General features: G+C 37.3%; 1 protein-coding gene across 3 annotated transcripts in view; it reads right to left on the bottom strand.

The window, feature by feature from the left end:
- LOC137431626 (uncharacterized) overlaps nucleotides 1-17,459 on the bottom strand; it is an 86,473-nt gene extending 69,014 nt beyond the window's left edge. For 2 of the 3 annotated variants that reach the window (XR_013624123.1, XM_078782068.1), the window contains exon 1: nucleotides 17,154-17,438. Coding sequence is in view for 2 of the 3 variants with exons in the window: in XM_078782068.1 (XP_078638194.1) it covers nucleotides 17,154-17,397 (244 nt within the window). In the remaining variant the exon portion in view is untranslated. Of the gene's footprint in view, nucleotides 1-17,153 lie in introns of all 3 variants that reach the window. The other variant, XM_068123154.2, reaches the window with a different exon arrangement.
- Nucleotides 17,460-19,827: the final 2,368 nt, after the last annotated feature.

The raw sequence follows: 19,827 nt of genomic DNA, 5'->3' as shown, positions 1-19,827 counted from the left end.
CTTAATTCTTTGTGTATATATATATATATATATATATATATATATATATATATATATATATATATATATATATATATATATATATATATATATATATATATACACACACACAGAAATCAGGCGCTACTTTTGACTCACCCTGTATATTGTACACCGCACCATTCCTATGCCATCCCCAGGTGCTGCATAACGACATTGCCGGGCACCGAAGGGGGCTTGGCAGTGACGCACGCTGAAAGGGAGTACTCAGTTTTCACTCTCGTTTGTTGTACACCGCTCCTTTCCTATGCCATCTCCAGGCATTGCAAATCGTCATTGCCGGGCACCGAAGGGGGCTCGGCAGTGACGCACGCTGAAAGAGAGTACTCAGTTTTCACTCTGGTTGTTTGTTGTACACCGCTCCTTTCCTATGCCATCTCCAGGCATTGCAAATCGTCATTGCTGGGCACCGAAGGGGGCTCGGCAGTGACGCACGCTGAAAGAGAGTAATCAGTTTTCACTCTGGTTGTTTGTTTGTTTGTTGTACACCGCTCCTTTCCTTTGCCATCTCCAGGCATTGCAAATCGTCATTGCCGGGCACAAAAGGGGGATCGGCAGTGACGCACGCTGAAAGAGAGTACTCAGTTTTCACTCTGGTTTCTTTCTTGTTTGTTTTCTTTCCTGTTTGTTTGTCCGGACGATATCTCAGCCATCCTTTAAGCGAGGAAGCTGAAATTTCGGCACAATAGTGAGCAAGTCCTTTGTCAAAAACGGTATTTTTTTTTTTTGATTAATCAATAAATTGAGGAGTTATTTAATTATTAGCGATTAATTAAGTACTTATTTAATTAATCAAATTTCCTTTCTCTTCTGACCATTAACTCAGGCACCTTTTGAGTTAGGAAGCTGATATTTGGACATGCCAATGACCAGGTGATTTGGCTGCAAAGGATATTTTTGATTTATTAATTAATCAATTAATCGATTAATTATTTAATTTTTCGATTAATGACAAAATTCTTTTTTTTTTTAAGTTACAGATTCTGATGAAATAGTGGTAGTTTATGTGTTCTCTGACCAAATTGATTAATAATTTAATTTTTTTATGATTATTATTTATTTATTTTCATTATTAATCATTTATTTATTTTCTTTCTCCTGTTTTTATTTTTCAGGCGTCAGGAAGTCATGGAATATAATGGCGTCAGGAAGGGCATCCGGCCATAAAAACATTGCCTCAAACAGGGAACCGTGATTGTCATGGGGCCCGCAAGGCTAACCCCCGCTCTAGCGGGGAAAAATGGCCTCAAAACGATCATTCATATTCATTCATATTCATTCATATTTCTCATTTGGCCAATATCTCAGGCACCTTTTGAGCTGGGAAGCTAATATTTGGACATGAGTGACCAAGTGATGTAGCTATCAAGGATATTTTTGATTTATTGATTAATCATTTCATCTATTAATTATTTATTGATTAATCGATTAATTATTTATTGAGTAATCAATTAATTATTTAATTTTTTATAAATGACTTATTTAATTAAATTTCTAAAAGATACATCTTCGGATGAAGCACTAGTGCTTTAGGTATGCTATTAGCCAATTGATTATGAAAATATTTTGTGATAATCTTTTATTGATTTTAATTATACAATTAATCAATCAATTAGTGTACACCTCTCCCTCCCAATGCAGCCTCTATGAGCTGCACTGCGGTATTGCCGGGCGCCCCAACAATGCCGCGCTGTCGGATATTTAATTATTTGGCAAGGGGGCGGTGTACTTTGAATGTATGTGTACTTGTTGTACACCGCTCCTTTCCTATGCCATCTCCAGGCATTGCAAATCGTCATTGCCGGGCACCAAAGGGGGCTCGGCAGTGACGCACGCTGAAAGAGAGTACTCAGTTTTCACTCTGGTTTCTTTCTTTCTTGTTTGTTTGTTTTCTTTCTTTCTTGGTTGTCCGGGCGATATCTCAGCCATCCTTTGAGCTAGGAAGCTGAAATTTTGGCACAATAGTGAGAAAGTGCTTTGTCAAAAACGGTATTTTTTTTTTTGATTAATCAATAAATTGAGGAGTTATTTAATTATTAGCGATTAATTAAGTTTTAATGAAGCCCTGGTGTTGGGCTAGCGGCTAGGGTGCCGGCTTAGGATCCTAGGATCCTGGGTTCGAATCTCGGTCGATCGCCGAATTAATGCCAGGGGGGTTGACTCAGCCTGTCATCCCTCCGAGGTCGGCTAATTGAGTACCAGTTCACTGGTAATTCCCTGTTTGTCGTTGAAGGCGGCAAAAAGGGTTGGCGTCAGGAAGGGCATCCGGCCGTAAAACATTGCTTCAAAAAGGGGACCAAAAAACAACAACTACCACGGTCCCCGAAAAGGCCAACCCCCGCTTTGCGGGAAAAAATGGCCTCTAAACGGTGGTTTAATTAAGTACTTATTTAATTCATTAAATTTCCTTTCTCTTCTGACCATTAACTCAGGCACCTTTTGAGTTAGGAAGCTGACATTTGGACATGCCAATGACCAGGTGATTTGGCTGCAAAGGATATTTTTGATTTATTAATTAATGAATTAATCGATTAATTTTTTAATTATTCGATTAATGACAAAAAAAAAATTTTTTTTTACGTTACAGATTCTGATGAAATAGTGGTAGTTTATGTGTTCTCTGACCAAATTGATTAATAATTTAATTTTTTTATGATTATTATTTATTTATTTTCATTATTAATCATTTATTTATTTTCTTTCTCATTTGGCCAATATCTCAGGCACCTTTTGAGCTGGGAAGCTAATATTTGGACATGAGTGACCAAGTGATGTGGCTATCAAGGATATTTTTGATTTATTGATGAATCATTTAATCGATTAATTATTTATTGATTAATCGATTAATTATTTATTGAGTAATCAATTAATTATTTAATTTTTTATAAATGACTTATTTAATTAAATTTCTAAAAGATACATCTTCGGATGAAGCACTAGTGGTTTAGTTATGCGATTAGCCAATTGATTATGAAAATATTTTGTGATAATTGTACACCGCTCCTTTCCTATGCCATCTCCAGGCATTGCAAATAGTCATTGCCGGGCACCAAAGGGGGCTCGGCAGTGACGCACGCTGAAAGAGAGTACTCAGTTTTCACTCTGGTTTCTTGGTTTCTTGTTTGTTGTACACCACTCCTTTCCTATGCCATCTCCAGGCATTGCAAATCGTCATTGCCGGGCACCAAAGGGGGCTCGGCAGTGACGCACGCTGAAAGAGAGTACTCAGTTTTCACTCTGGTTTCTTTCTTGTTTGTTTGTCCGGGCAATATCTCAGCCATCCTTTGAGCTAGGAAGCTGAAATTTTGGCACAATAGTGAGAAAGTGCTTTGTCAAAAACGGTATTTTTTTTTTTGATTAATCAATAAATTGAGGAGTTATTTAATTATTAGCGATTATTTAAGTACTTATTTAATTAATTAAATTTCCTTTCTCTTCTGACCATTAACTCAGGCACCTTTTGAGTTAGGAAGCTGATATTTGGACATGCCAATGACCAGGTGATTTGGCTGCAAAGGATATTTTTGATTTCTTAATTAATCAATTAATCGATTAATTATTTAATTATTCGATTAATGACCAAAAAAATGTTTTTTTTAAAGTTACAGATTCTGATGAAATAGTGGTAGTTTATGTGTTCTCTGACCAAATTGATTAATAATTTAATTTTTTAATGATTATTATTTATTTATTTTCATTATTAATCATTTATTTATTTTCTTTCTCATTTGGCCAATATCTCAGGCATCTTTTGAGCTGGGAAGCTAATATTTGGACATGAGTGACCAAGTGATGTGGCTATCAAGGATATTTTTGATTTATTGATTAATCATTTAATCTATTAATTATTTATTGATTAATCGATTAATTATTTATTGAGTAATCAATTAATTATTTAATTTTTTATAAATGACATTTAATTAAATTTCTAAAAGATACATCTTCAGATGAAGCACTAGTGGTTTAGTTATGCGATTAGCCAATTGATTATGAAAATATTTTGTGATAATCTTTTATTGATTTTAATTATACAATTAATCAATCAATTAGTGTACACCTCTCCCTCCCAATGCAGCCTCAATGAGCTGCACTGCGGTATTGCCGGGCGCCGCAGGCGCCCCGGCAATGCCGCGCTGCAGCATATTTAATTATTTGGCATGGGGCGGTGTACTTTGAATTTATGTGTACTTGTTGTACACCGCACCTTTCCTATGCCATCTCCAGGCATTGCAAATCGTCATTGCTGGGCACCGAAGGGGGCTCGGCAGTGACGCACGCTGAAAGAGAGTACTCAGTTTTCACTCTGGTTGTTTTCTTGTTTTCTTTCTTTCTTGGTTGTCCGGACGATATCTCAGCCATCCTTTGAGCTAGGAAGCTGAAATTTCGGCACAGTAGTGAGCAAGTCCTTTGTCAAATACGGTATTTTTTGTTTTTTGAATAATCAATTAATTGAGGAGTTATTTAATTATTAGCGTTTAATTAAGTACTTATTTAATTAATTAAATTTCATTTATCTTCTGACCATTATTAACTCAGGCACCTTTTGAGTTAGGAAGCTGATATTTGGACATGCCAATGACCAGGTGATTTGGCTGCAAAGGATATTTTTGATTTATTAATTAATCAATTAATCGATTAATTATTTAATTATTCGATTAATGACAAAAAAATTTTTTTTTTTTAAGTTACAGATTCTGATGAAATAGTGGTAGTTTATGTGTTCTCTGACCAAATTGATTAATAATTTAATTTTTTTATGATTATTATTTATTTATTTTCATTATTAATCATTTATTTATTTTCTTTCTCATTTGGCCAATATCTCAGGCACCTTTTGAGCTGGGAAGCTAATATTTGGACATGAGTGACCAAGTGATGTGGCTATCAAGGATATTTTTGATTTATTGATTAATCATTTCATCTATTAAGTATTTATTGATTAATCGATTAATTATTTATTGAGTAATCAATTAATTATTTAATTTTTTATAAATGACTTATTTAATTAAATTTCTAAAAGATACATCTTCGGATGAAGCACTACTGGTTTAGTTATGCGATTAGCCAATTGATTATGAAAATATTTTGTGATAATCTTTTATTGATTTTAATTATACAATTAATCAATCAATTAGTGTACACCTCTCCCTCCCAATGCAGCCTCAATGAGCTGCACTGCGGTATTGCCGGGCGCCGGAGGCGCCCCGGCAATGCCGCGCTGCAGCATATTTAATTATTTGGCATGGGGCGGTGTACTTTGAATGTATGTGTACTTGTTTTCTTTCTTGTTTGTTTTCTTTCTTGTTTTCTTTCTTGGTTGTCCGGACGATATCTCAGCCATCCTTTGAGCTAGGAAGCTGAAATTTCGGCACAAGAGTGAGCAAGTGCTTTCTCAAAAACGGTATTTTTTTTTTTTGATTTATCAATAAATTGAGGAGTTATTTAATTATTAGCGATTAATTAAGTACTTATTTAATTAATCAAATTTCCTTTCTCTTCTGACCATTAACTCAGGCACCTTTTGAGTTAGGAAGCTGATATTTGGACATGCCAATGACCAGGTGATTTGGCTGCAAGGGATATTTTTGATTTATTAATTAATCAATTAATCGATTAATTATTTAATTATTTGATTAATGACAAAAAAAAAATATTTTTTTAAGTTACAGATTCTGATGAAATAGTGGTAGTTTATGTGTTCTCTGACCAAATTGATTAATAATTTAATTTTTTTATGATTATTATTTATTTATTTTCATAATTATTAATCATTTATTTATTTTCTTTCTCATTTGGCCAATATCTCAGGCACCTTTTGAGCTGGGAAGCTAATATTTGGACATGAGTGACCAAGTGATGTGGCTATCAAGGATATTTTTGATTTATTGATTAATCATTTCATCTATTAATTATTTATTGATTAATCGATTAATTATTTATTGAGTAATCAATTAATTATTTAATTTTTTATAAATGACTTATTTAATTAAATTTCTAAAAGATACATCTTCGGATGAAGCACTAGTGCTTTAGGTATGCTATTAGCCAATTGATTATGAAAATATTTTGTGATAATCTTTTATTGATTTTAATTATACAATTAATCAATCAATTAGTGTACACCTCTCCCTCCCAATGCAGCCTCAATGAGCTGCACTGCGGTATTGCCGGGCGCCGGAGGCATGTCTCAATTTTTTCTGTTCAGCACTTTTGGAGATATAGTGGCGCAACGTTTTGCCGTTTTTCCAAGATGGCGACCGAATCACGTGACTGATCACGTCATCATTTACATATTTTATTCCCCATGGAGAGTTCTTTACAATGAGCCATGTCTCAATTTTTCTGTTCAGTACTTTCGGAGATATAGAGGTGCAAAGTTTTTCGGTTTTTCCAAGATGGCGGCCGAACCACGTCACCGATGACATCATCAATTGGGCACAGTCTATTCCAGGGCAAGACCAATAAGTGTGCAAAGTTTGGCGTACACCGCTCCTTTCCTATGCCATCTCCAGGCATTGCAAATCGTCATTGCCGGGCACCAAAGGGGGCTCGGCAGTGACGCACGCTGAAAGAGAGTACTCAGTTTTCACTCTGGTTTCTTGGTTTCTTGTTTGTTTTCTTTCTTGTTTGTTTTCTTTCTTGTTTTCTTTCTTGGTTGTCCGGACGATATCTCAGCCATCCTTTGAGCTAGGAAGCTGAAATTTCGGCACAAGAGTGAGCAAGTCCTTTTTTTTTTGATTAATCAATAAATTGAGGAGTTATTTAATTATTAGCGAATTAATTATTAGCTATCAAGGATATTTTTGATTTATTGATTAATCATTTCATCTATTAATTATTTATTGATTAATCGATTAATTATTTATTGAGTAATCAATTAATTATTTAATTTTTTAATTAAATATAGAGGTGCAAAGGTGCAAAAAGGCAAAGAGATATAGAGGTGCAAAGTTTTTCGGTTTTTCCATGATGGCGGCCGAACCACGTCACTGATGACGTCATCAACTGGGCACAGTCTATTCCAGGGCAAGACCAATAAGTGTGCAAAGTTTGGCGTACACCGCTCCTTTCCTATGCCATCTCCAGGCATTGCAAATCGTCATTGCCGGGCACCAAAGGGGGCTCGGCAGTGACGCACGCTGAAAGAGAGTACTCAGTTTTCACTCTGGTTTCTTGGTTTCTTGTTTGTTTTCTTTCTTGTTTGTTTTCTTTCTTGTTTTCTTTCTTGGTTGTCCGGACGATATCTCAGCCATCCTCTGAGCTAGGAAGCTGAAATTTCGGCACAAGAGTGAGCAAGTCCTTTCTCAAAAACAGTATTTTTTTTTTTTTGATTAATCAATAAATTGAGGAGTTTAATAATTATTAGCGAATTAATTATTAGCTATCAAGGATATTTTTGATTTATTGATTAATCATTTCATCTATTAATTATTTATTGATTAATCGATTAATTATTTATTGAGTAATCAATTAATTATTTAATTTTTTATAAATGACTTATTTAATTAAATTTCTAAAAGATACATCTTCGGATGAAGCACTCGTGCTTTAGGTATGCTATTAGCCAATTGATTATGAAAATATTTTGTGATAATCTTTTATTGATTTTAATTATACAATTAATCAATCAATTAGTGTACACCTCTCCCTCCCAATGCAGCCTCAATGAGCTGCGCTGCGGTATTGCCAGGCGCCGGAGGCGCCCCGGCAATGCTGCGCTGCGGTATTGCCAGGCGCCGGAGGCGCCCCGGCAATGCCGCGCTGCAGCATATTTAATTATTTGGCATGGGGCGGTGTACTTTGAATGTATGTGTACTTGTCTTTTATTGATTTTAATTATACAATTAATCAATCAATTAGTGTACACCTCTCCCTCCCAATGCAGCCTCAATGAGCTGCACTGCGGTATTGCCGGGCGCCTGAGGCGCCCTGGCAATGCCGCGCTGCAGCATATTTAATTATTGGGCATGGGGCGGTGTACTTTGAATGTATGTGTACTTGTTGTACACCGCTCCTTTCCTATGCCATCTCCAGGCATTGCAAATCGTCATTGCCGGGCACCAAAGGGGGCTCGGCAGTGACGCACGCTGAAAGAGAGTACTCAGTTTTCACTCTGGTTTCTTTCTTTCTTGTTTGTTGTACACCGCTCCTTTCCTATGCCATCTCCAGGCATTGCAAATCGTCATTGCCGGGCACCAAAGGGGGCTCGGCAGTGACGCACGCTGAAAGAGAGTACTCAGTTTTCACTCTGGTTTCTTTCTTTCTTGTTTGTTTTCTTTCTTGTTTTCTTTCTTTCTTGTTTGTTTGTCCGGACGATATCTCAGCCATCCTTTGAGCTAGGAAGCTGAAATTTCGGCACAATAGTGAGCAAGTCCTTTCTCAAAAACGGTATATATATTTTTGTGATTAATCAATAAATTGAGGAGTTATTTAATTATTAGCGATTAATTAAGTACTTATTTAATTAATCAAATTTCCTTTCTCTTCTGACCATTAACTCAGGCACCTTTTGAGTTAGGAAGCTGATATTTGGACATGCCAATGACCAGGTGATTTGGCTGCAAAGGCTATTTTTGATTTATTCATGAATCAATTAATCGATTAATTATTTAATTATTCGATTAATGACAAAAAAAAATATTTTTTTTAGGTTACAGATTCTGATTAAATAGTGGTAGTTTATGTGTTCTCTGACCAAATTGATTCATAATTTCATTTTTTTATGATTATTATTTATTTTCATTATTAATCATTTATTTATTTTCTTTCTCATTTGGCCAATATCTCAGGCACCTTTTGAGCTCGGAAGCTAATATTTGGACATGAGTGACCAAGTGATGTGGCTATCAAGGATATTTTTGATTTATTGATCAATCAATTAATCGATTAATTATTTAATTATTCGATTAATTACTAAAAAAAAAATAAAAAAATCAGTTACATATTCTGATGAAATGGTGGTGGTTTCTGTGTTCTGTGACCGAATTGTTTAATAATTTAATTTTTTAATGATTATTATTTATTTATTTTCATTATTAATCATTTATTTATTTTCTTTCTCATTTGGCCAATATCTCAGGCACCTTTTGAGCTGGGAAGCTAATATTTGGACATGACAGTGACCAAGTGATGTGGCTATCAAGGATATTTTTGATTTATTGATTAATCATTTCATCTATTAATTATTTATTGATTAATCGATTAATTATTTATTGAGTAATCAATTAATTATTTAATTTTTTATAAATGACTTATTTAATAAAATTTCTAAAAGATACATCTTCGGATGAAGCACTAGTGGTTTAGTTATGCGATTAGCCAATTGATTATGAAAATATTTTGTGATAATCTTTTATTGATTTTAATTTTACAATTAATCAATCAATTAGTGTACACCTCTCCCTCCCAATGCAGCCTCAATGAGCTGCACTGCGGTATTGCTGGGCGCCAGAGGCGGCCCGGCAATGCCGCGCTGCAGCATATTTAATTATTTGGCATGGGGCGGTGTACTTTGAATGTATCTGTACTTGTTTGTTTTCTTTCTTGTTTGTTTTCTTTCTTGTTTGTTTGTCCGGACGATATCTTAGCCATCCTTTGAGCAAGGAAGCTGAAATTTCGGCACAATAGTGAGCAAGTCCTTTCTCAAAAACGGTATATATATTTTTTTGATTAATCAATAAATTGAGTTATTTAATTATTAGCGATTAATTAAGTACTTATTTAATTAATCAAATTTCCTTTCTCTTCTGACCATTAACTCAGGCACCTTTTGAGTTAGGAAGCTGATATTTGGACATGCCAATGACCAGGTGATTTGGCTGCAAAGGCTATTTTTGATTTATTCATGAATCAATTAATCGATTAATTATTTAATTATTCGATTAATGACAAAAAAAATTGTTTTTTTTAGGTTACAGATTCTGATTAAATAGTGGTAGTTTATGTGTTCTCTGACCAAATTGATTCATAATTTCATTTTTTTATGATTATTATTTATTTATTTTCATTATTAATCATTTATTTATTTTCTTTCTCATTTGGCCAATATCTCAGGCACCTTTTGAGCTCGGAAGCTAATATTTGGACATGAGTGACCAAGTGATGTGGCTATCAAGGATATTTTTGATTTATTGATCAATCAATTAATCGATTAATTATTTAATTATTCGATTAATTACTATTAAAAAAAAAAAAACAGTTCCATATTCTGATGAAATGGTGGTGGTTTCTGTGTTCTGTGACCGAATTGATTAATAATTTAATTTTTTAATGATTATTATTTATTTATTTTCATTATTAATCATTAATTTATTTTCTTTCTCATTTGGCCAATATCTCAGGCACCTTTTGAGCTGGGAAGCTAATATTTGGACATGACAGTGACCAAGTGATGTGGCTATCAAGGATATTTTTGATTTATTGATTAATCATTTCATCTATTAATTATTTATTGATTAATCGATTAATTATTTATTGAGTTATCAATTAATTATTTAATTTTTTATAAATGACTTATTTAATTAAATTTCTAAAAGATACATCTTCGGATGAAGCACGAGTGGTTTAGTTATGCTATTAGCCAATTGATTATGAAAATATTTTGTGATAATCTTTTATTGATTTTAATTATACAATTAATCAATTAGTGTACACCTCTCCCTCCCAATGCAGCCTCAATGAGCTGCACTGCGGTATTGCCGGGCGCCCCGGCAATGCCGCGCTGTAGGATATTTAATTATTTGGCATGGGGGCGGTGTACTTTGAATGTATGTGTACTTGTTGTACACCGCTCCTTTCCTATGCCATCTCCAGGCATTGCAAATCGTCATTGCCGGGCACCAAAGGGGGCTCGGCAGTAACGCACGCTGAAAGAGAGTACTCAGTTTTCACTCTGGTTTCTTGTTTTCTTTCTTTCTTGTTTTCTTGCTTTCTTGTTTTCTTTCTTGTTTGTTTGTCCGGACGATATCTCAGCCATCCTTTGAGCTAGGAAGCTGAAATTTTGGCACAATAGTGAGAAAGTGCTTTGTCAAAAACGATATATATTTTTTTTGATTAATCAATAAATTGAGGAGTTATTTAATTATTAGCGATTAATTAAGTACTTATTTAATTAATCAAATTTCCTTTCTCTTCTGACCATTAACTCAGGCACCTTTTGAGTTAGGAAGCTGATATTTGGACATGCCAATGACCAGGTGATTTGGCTGCAAAGGATATTTTTGATTTATTAATTAATCAAGTAATCGATTAATTATTTAATTATTCGATTAATGACAAAAAAAAAATTTTTTTTTCAGTTACAGATTCTGATGAAATAGTGGTAGTTTATGTGTTCTCAGACCAAATTGATTAATAATTTAATTTTTTTATGATTATTATTTATTTATTTTCATTATTAATCATTTATTTATTTTCTTTCTCATTTGGCCAATATCTCAGGCACCTTTTGAGCTAGGGAGCTGATATTTGGACATGACAATGACCAAGTGATTTGGCTGTAAAGGGTATTTTTGATTTATTGATCAATTAATTAATAGATTCATTAATTTAATTATTCGATGAATGACTTAATTAATTATTTTTTTTAAAGTTACAGATTCGGATGAAATGGTGGTGGTTTATGTATTTTATGAGCCAATTGATTAACTATTTAATTTCTTTATGATTATTATTTATTTATTTTCATTATTAATCATTTATTTATTAACTCAACTGGACTACCGTCCAGTTGAGTTCATCACATACTGAACCCTCCGGCGTCCGTCAACTTTTCGACGTTAACACTCCAGCGTCCACAAACATCAACCGATTCTGATCAAACTTGACATGCAGCATCCTTACCCCAAGGACCAGGTTGGTATTACATTTCAGCCAGATCCGTTGAAAAATGGCGGACTTCGGCGACCATTTTGTTTTTGGTCATGAAAACAACGTTAACACTCTAGAGTCCACAAATATTAACAGATTATGATCAAACTTAGAATGTTTAACCCTTACCACACAAGGTAGGTTGCTATTGCATTCCAACCCGATCCTTCACAAAATGGCCGCCATATTGTTTTCAGCTCCGAAACGACGTTAAGACTTTAACGTCCACAAATATTTATGGATTTTGATCAAACTTGGTGTTAACTTTTGTCCAGTCAGTTCAGTTGAGTTCTGCTTCCTTGGAAGCTCTAGTTTTCTTTCTCATTTGGCCAATATCTCGGGCACCTTTTGAGCTAGGAAGCCAATATTTGGACATGACAGTGACCAAGTAATGTGACTATAAAGGATATTTTTGATTTATTGATTAATCATTTAATCGATTAATTATTATTTATTGATTAATCAATTAATTATTTGTTTTTTTATTAATGGCTTATTTAATTAAATTTCTAAAAGATACATCTTCGGATGAAGCACTAGTGGTTTAGTTATGCTATTAGCCAATTAATTAAGAAAATATTTTATGATTATCTTTTATTGATTTTAATTATACAATTAATCGATCAATTATTGTACACCTCTCCCTCCAATGCAGCCTCTATGAGCTGCATGGCGGTATTGCCGGAGTAGTCGAGTTGCCAGAGAGGGGTACCTAGAAATGTTTTATAGTATAAGGTTTTTTGATGGATTTGTCATCCCATGGGGTTAATAAAGTATTTCAGCTTGGTTGTCCTCCGGACAACCTCGGGGAATTTTTTTTATATGCAAATTAAAGCGGCCATCACTGGAAATGATACTTTCTTCAATATCTCCAAAACTATTCATGATAATTTCATGAAAATGATGTCTAGACCTATGTTTTCAGGGTCAAGGATTATGTTAAATATATTTTAAATGTCATCAGATGAAAAAAACATTATGTATTTTGACATATCATGCGAATTGATCCATTTTTTGATGTAAAATTGTGGATCTTAATGGTTCAATTTCAGATCATTGATTTCAACGAACAGACATTGGGATGATGATAAATACCTGCATGTACATTTGAAATGATCAAAATTATGCACTTTGTTGTAAATCTTGTTTTATATCAATGTAGGGTTTTCTTTTGACAGGCCACAAGTGTACGAGTACCCGTTAGAATCAAGTTCTGACCGGATAAAATCTCAATCATGATAGGCATTGTAGCACAGTAGAGGTAAAGCACATAGTATTTAAGATTTATGTTCAAGCATCTCAAACAATTCCTAATCAATTTAATTGTATGAATATAAACACTGATTCATCATTATTTTGATATGATTGTCATGAAACATATATTACAAGTCCTTACAAGTCTTCAAGGTTGCAGCAATCAAGAAAATAATCCAAAGCAGTAAAGATAGGGGGGATGATATCCATCAGAAGTTGGAGATGTTACTTGAAACAGGAGATAGTGCAACCATAGAGTGTCATAAAAACTGTTATTGTTCATACACCTCAAAGCAAAACATCGCAAAGTATTTGGCCAAGAAAAGAAGAGATGGTTTCCCCTCTTCAGTGAATGAAGAACCTCGTACCAGAGTCAGAAGGTCACAACTTCCCACATTTCAGTTCCAAAAGCATTGTTTAATATGTGTAGAGGAGTGTGTAGCTATAGACCCTAGACACCCAGAACGATGGAACCGAGTTATCCAGTGTGAGACCAAAGATCGCCCTGGATATCAAGCATTCAAAGATGTACTTCTAGATGCATGTGAACAGAGAAATGATGAATGGGGTAGACAGGTTGAAATCCGCATCAAGGGTGCCCTTACAGATTTGCCAGCTGCAGATGCACAATACCACAAGAAATGCTATGATTTGTTCATGATAATGCCCAAACACACTAACTTGCTACGCCAGTGTAGAGTAAATGATGATGATGCCCTGGAGATGGTAATTAATCACTTATATGACAATCAAAAGTTGTGTACATGGACATCCATTGAACTGTATGATATGTACTGCAGTTTTGGTGGTGAATTATCTTGTAAACAAATGTTCTCAAAATTAGTGACCACTTTAGGGGATGATATTGTTGTGGTGCATTTGGAGGGGTGTGCATCTGTTGTAGGATTCAGAGATTTAGTTGGCAAGTCTTTGAAATTGGTAAAGGTAGATTCAGTTAATGAAGAACGTGTAGATGCTGTGGTAAGACAGGTCAGATGTGAAGCAGAATCAGTAGAGTATAACAATGCTGTCTTTGATCTTGGAGACTTTACATACAACAATACACTGAAACAAACTAGTGCAACATTGCTAAATATGATTTCAGAACTGGTCTCAAATGGCAAGATAACACAGAAGTCGCTCAGTTTAGCTCAAGCTATACAGAGCCACATCACAGGTACTAGAAATCAGACTACACTTGGGCTTGCAGCAAAACTGCACCATAGATATGGCAGTTCTGAGTTGATTAAACTCCTGCATGACTCCAGATGCAGGGGTGCATCTCCAGATGTTATCCTCCAGATGCCGAGAAAATTTTGGTATTTGACAAGTATGATGATCTTTCAGCAAAAGACCATGAAAGAATGAGGCGTGGTGGTGAAGGTTCCTTGAATTACAACCTCACCATCAATAGTCCACTCCCAAACCGGGCTGTTATCATCTATCTATAATTCCAGTAATCTCTGTGTGTATGTGTGTGTGTATGTGTGTGTGTATGTGTGTGTGTATGTGTGTGTGTCTGTGTGTCTGTGACCGCTGTTTCTCGACAACCACGGGTCCGATATACTTGAAACTTGCCAGGTATATTGCTGGGGACCTGAGGATGTGCCTTTTCAAGGTTTCATATTAATCGGACAAGTAGTTACCGAGCTATGTCCAAAAAACGATTCAACCAATCAGAGAGCAGCGAGCTATCACGTGTGCCGAACGTGGCGAACAGACTCTGCCTCGGACGGCACATTTGAGAGCGTATTCATTTATTTCACGTTGGCAAACTATGTTGGCGCTATGTTGGCGTTAAACTATGTTTTAAAACTAATTAAAACTAATTTGCGATTCATCGTAACTGCGATATGCGACCTTCCGGACAGTCAAATGAGGACGTCACTTCCGGACTTACGGATAGTCATAGTGACGACGTACTGATGCTGAACGTGGCGAGCAGACGCTGTAAGGTACGATCGATTGTAGTACACGTTTATAATAACTCTGCCGATACAGGCCCGATTAACTGCAGCGCCATCCGAGCTGCGGCGTCGGGACGATACATTCATTGTACGGTCACATCACGCACTTACGGGCACGCCCATGGGCCCATGGGCACGCCCATGCATGCATGGGCGAAGACATTTTTTTTTTTTTTTTTGGCAAGGAACGGGCACCCACGTACGGGCACGTCCTAGTGAAAAACAAACACAACAAATGCCAGCTGTCTCGATTAATATCCTCGTTTGACATGGGAGAAAATATAACGGTGGAGTGTCGAGATGATGGTGGCTTTTCACACGATGAAGCTGATGTGACTATGATTGCATATCTGCTGCAAGTAGCAGAGTGTGATCATGTGGTACGAATCCTCAGTGATGACACTGATGTGTTTGTGTTGTTGGTTTACTGGGCCTGGAAAGCACAGCTGATTTCCTCATGTCATGTCCAAATGGAGCGTTGGGATGGGAACATTGTGAACATCAATGAAAGTTGTATGCAGCTGGGCACTAAATGCATGCAGTTGTTAGGAATGCATGCTCTAAGTGGCTGTGACACTGTATCTTATCCTTTTAACAAAGGGAAACTTGGTGCTCTCAAGACATTACAGGCACAGGACTTTCCTGGGCTGTCCGATGTACTTGGTGAAAAAGATGCCACACATGATGACTTAATGGAAACAGGGCAACATTTCTTTGCTGCAATCTATGCCCAACCTCCTGGCACCTCCATGAATATTGCCCGTTACAGGATCTATGCAAGAAGGAAAGGTAAACCAGCTCGTATCATGGCATTACCACCCACAGATGCCAATCTTCTACATCATGTGCTGCGGGCACATCTTCAGATGATCTTGTGGAAGGCAGCTGACCAACAATGTCCACCAACGGTAGATATTAGTGAGTTTGGATGGACTGTGAAGGATGGCATTCCATCTCCCAGCTATAACATTGGTCCTCCAGCTCCACCAGGACTAATTGATGTCCTTAGCTGTGGGTGCAAGATAGAAGGCAAATTCTGTAGCTCTGCAACTTGTAGCTGCTGCGAAAATCAACTATCTTGCACCATTTACTGCAAATGTGGGGGTGGTGAGGGGTGTTTGAACCCTTATTCCCAAGCAAATGATCCTGATCATCGCAATGATGAGGACAGTGAGGAGCAAGAAGTGGATGAAGATTGAATATCTTGGCCTTTCAAAACCTCAAGTTTAATAATTCATTATGTTTAATCTACTATAAATCAATGCAAATGTTCTCTGCATGAGGTTAATAAGTGTGGATATACTGAGAATCAGTCGATTTGATTCGTTAAGAAACCTTGATATTGAGAAATACATGTCAAGTTTTGTTTGGTAACAAAATAAGTATCAAATGGAATACATAATACAAGCATGTTTACCTTTTGATAAATGTTTTTGAAGCCAGGGACCTGGTGTACCTTTTCCTTTAAATCTGACTAAGAAAATCAAATGGAATTTGCATTGTTAGCACGTAATCATATGGATATTTACATGATCAATGTATCTTGTGTAGGTATCATAACAATACATGTAAATACACACTATTTCACATGTTTACCTTAATCCTTGACCCTGAAAACATAGGTCTAGACATCATTTTCATGAAATTATCATGAATAGTTTTGGAGATATTGAAGAAAGTATCATTTCCAGTGATGGCCGCCTTAATTTGCATATTAAAAAAATTCCCCGAGGTTGTCCTGAGGACAACCAAGCTGAAATACTTTATTAACCCCATGGGATGACAAATCCATCAAAAAACCTTATACTATAAAACATTTCTAGGTTCACAATAGAAATGATAGAGGCTGCAAATAGACTAGAGGTGCCCCGGCAATGCCGCGCTGTAGGATATTTAATTATTTGGCATGGGGGCGGTGTACTTTGAATGTATCTGTACTTGTATAAATATTTATTTAACCTTCGCCAGAGGCTTTAGCTCTTTTTATACAAGTTACCAAGTAAAAACCGAATAAAGGAACGCTACCTTCAGCTGCAGACTTGACCCTCAAAAATCTCCGAAGAGAAACAAGCGCTCGTCGCCTCGTACGCGGCTCGTTCGCCGCCAGTCGCTGAACGAACCCCCGAGAAACATCGTCCACCACAGGACTAGTGACTTCATCAGCGGCGGGGCTGAGTCGCTGAACGGGTCCAGACAAATCGACGCTCTTTCTCGGACGCCGCTTTCGCTTTAACCGAGGACAACGTGCTGTTTCCATGGAGGCCGCCATGATGGAAACTCAGGGAAGCTGACGCCTGAACCTTATTGGCTGATAATGTTAGATTGATGCGTATTATTTTCTTGTTTATTTTTAATAAATATGGATTTTTTTTTGAGTTTGACGTGATAATTCAGGGCAAATGTTATACTCCATAGCAGATTTTTTATGAACTTCAAAAATCATTCAAATAATATATACACGGTGCAGCCACACAAGCTAATAATGAATAGCGATACACCTCAAACATTATTTTGGCTGTATAAGCTGTCAACAGCGTCCAAAAAGAAATATTAAAATTATAAAGATAATAAAATAAGGAACAAATCTAAAAGGTTTTGTGACAAGGTGAACGACAAGTTATCCGTTAGCTGTTCAATAAAACACGTTCTGAAAATAGTTAAAAAATAAATTGCTTATCACCACTTTGAAATGATTCATAAACCAAGTAGAAACAATGCATTATTGTCAAACATTATAAGGAAATTGTCGTAAATGGATGACGAATGTCCGCTTGTTTCGATTCTACGTGTAAAGACCGGGCTGATTTACCCCTAGATCCCAGACTTGACCCCCATTTGCCGTGCTGTCCCTCGGACGGACGCTAAACGGACGTCCCGGATGCCAGCATTCGTTGGTGGACATCCCACGGTGTCCTGCGTGAGAAATTGGCGAGCTGCCAGCACCATGGCAAGCCTACAAGTTCCTGCCTTAACCAGCAGAGGGCACTGCATCAGCGGCACAGCCAATGGTGCTACCCCGCAGCCTTGGTCTGCATACCAACGAAGTAATGTACTGTGTTTGCTTGGATTGTGCTGTTCGTCCGTCGTGTGTTCAATGTTTCTTTTGCTTCACTTCACATCCTATGATCCTACTATCTATAGTCTATCTATACTATAAGAGGGATGTCTGTCTGTATTTTTTATACATACTATATAGTCGAGGCTCGTGGAAGAGCAAGGACACGGAACAGATCAAAACACAACATAAGAAAGGGAACAGCAGGAAAAAGGGGAAACGCCAATAACATGACAGAGGGAGAAAGAAGGTCGACAGAGATAGACAAACAAGGGATGCAGGTAACGGTGAGGGTCATAGGAGTGAATGCATGGGGTGGACAAGATTGGATATATAAGCAAACATTTTGGGAGGGGTGGGGGTGGTTTAATGGTTCAGAAAAGATCATGATTGTGGGTGGGGGATGACCTGAGATGGTGGTGAACAGCGTGTCTTAATGACCTGGAGGGAAGAATGACATTTCAGAGGGTGGAAGGTGGTTCCACAGGTGGGAAAAAGAGGAATAATTGAGTGGAGGTGAGCAGTGGTTCTGGATTTATGTAGTTTCACTAGGAGGGGGTTGCTGGGCCTGTAGATGCCTCTCGTGCACCAAACATTCTCGTCCACAAACTGCTCTCGGACCTTTCACAAGCGCTCTCCACTTTTCTGCCTGGAGCGCTCTCCACTTTTCTCGCCTACCGAACACACTTGTCTGCCAGTAGCGTCCGACACTCATCTTGTCTGCCTGGAGTGCTCTCCACTCGTCTTGCCCACCGAGCACACTTGTCTGCCAGGAGCACTGTCCACTTTTCTCGTCCACCGAGAGCACTTGTCTGCCAGGAGCGCTCTCCACTTTTCTCGTCCACCGAGCATACTTGTCTGCCAGGAGCACTGCCCACTTTTCTCATCCACCGAGAGCACTTGTCTGCCAGGAGCGCTCTCCACTTTTCTCGTCCACCGAGCACACTTGTCTGCCAGGAGTGCTCTCCACTTTTCTCGCCTACCGAACACACTTGTCTGCCAGTAGCGTCCTACACTCATCTTGTCTGCCTGGAGTGCTCTCCACTCGCCTTGCCCACCGAGCACACTTGTCTGCCAGGAGCACTGTCCACTTTTCTCGTCCACCGAGAGCACTTGTTTGCCAGGAGCGCTCTCCACTTTTCTCGTCCACCAAGCACACTTGTCTGCCAGGAGCACTGTCCAATTTTCTCGTCCACCGAGAGCACTTGTCTCCCTGGAGCGCTCTCCATGTTTCTCGTCCACCGAGAGCACTTGATTGCCAGTGGCGTTGTTACGTGCTCCTCCCCAAACCCCGGTCACGGTGTACCTCCGAGCCCCGAGAGGAGTCACGGCAGAAAAATGTGTTATTCTGTATGTCAAAGATCAATGGTGAAGCCACACCAATTGTTACCAACAAACAAATATTGTATTAAGATCACACAAGAATAACAGTACAACAACAATAGTAATCAATTGTACAACCAATATATATTTCCTATGATGGTACCATCAGGTTCGTACAATATAACTCACTGTGCTCCAAGTGAGCGAAAAGAAGAACATTCCCCAATGTCTCTATGCCGGCATCAAGCCCAAGTCGATCCGCTCCAGCGATCGTCAGAACGATGTCCAATGGAGACCACAATCCCGTTCGGATGACAGTCA

This window comes from Myxine glutinosa, chromosome 7 (assembly GCF_964187855.1).
Source record: "Myxine glutinosa chromosome 7, kmMyxGlut1.1, whole genome shotgun sequence".
NCBI classification, from domain to species: Eukaryota; Metazoa; Chordata; class Myxini; order Myxiniformes; family Myxinidae; genus Myxine; species Myxine glutinosa.
This window is presented reverse-complemented; position numbering and strand designations above follow the sequence as displayed.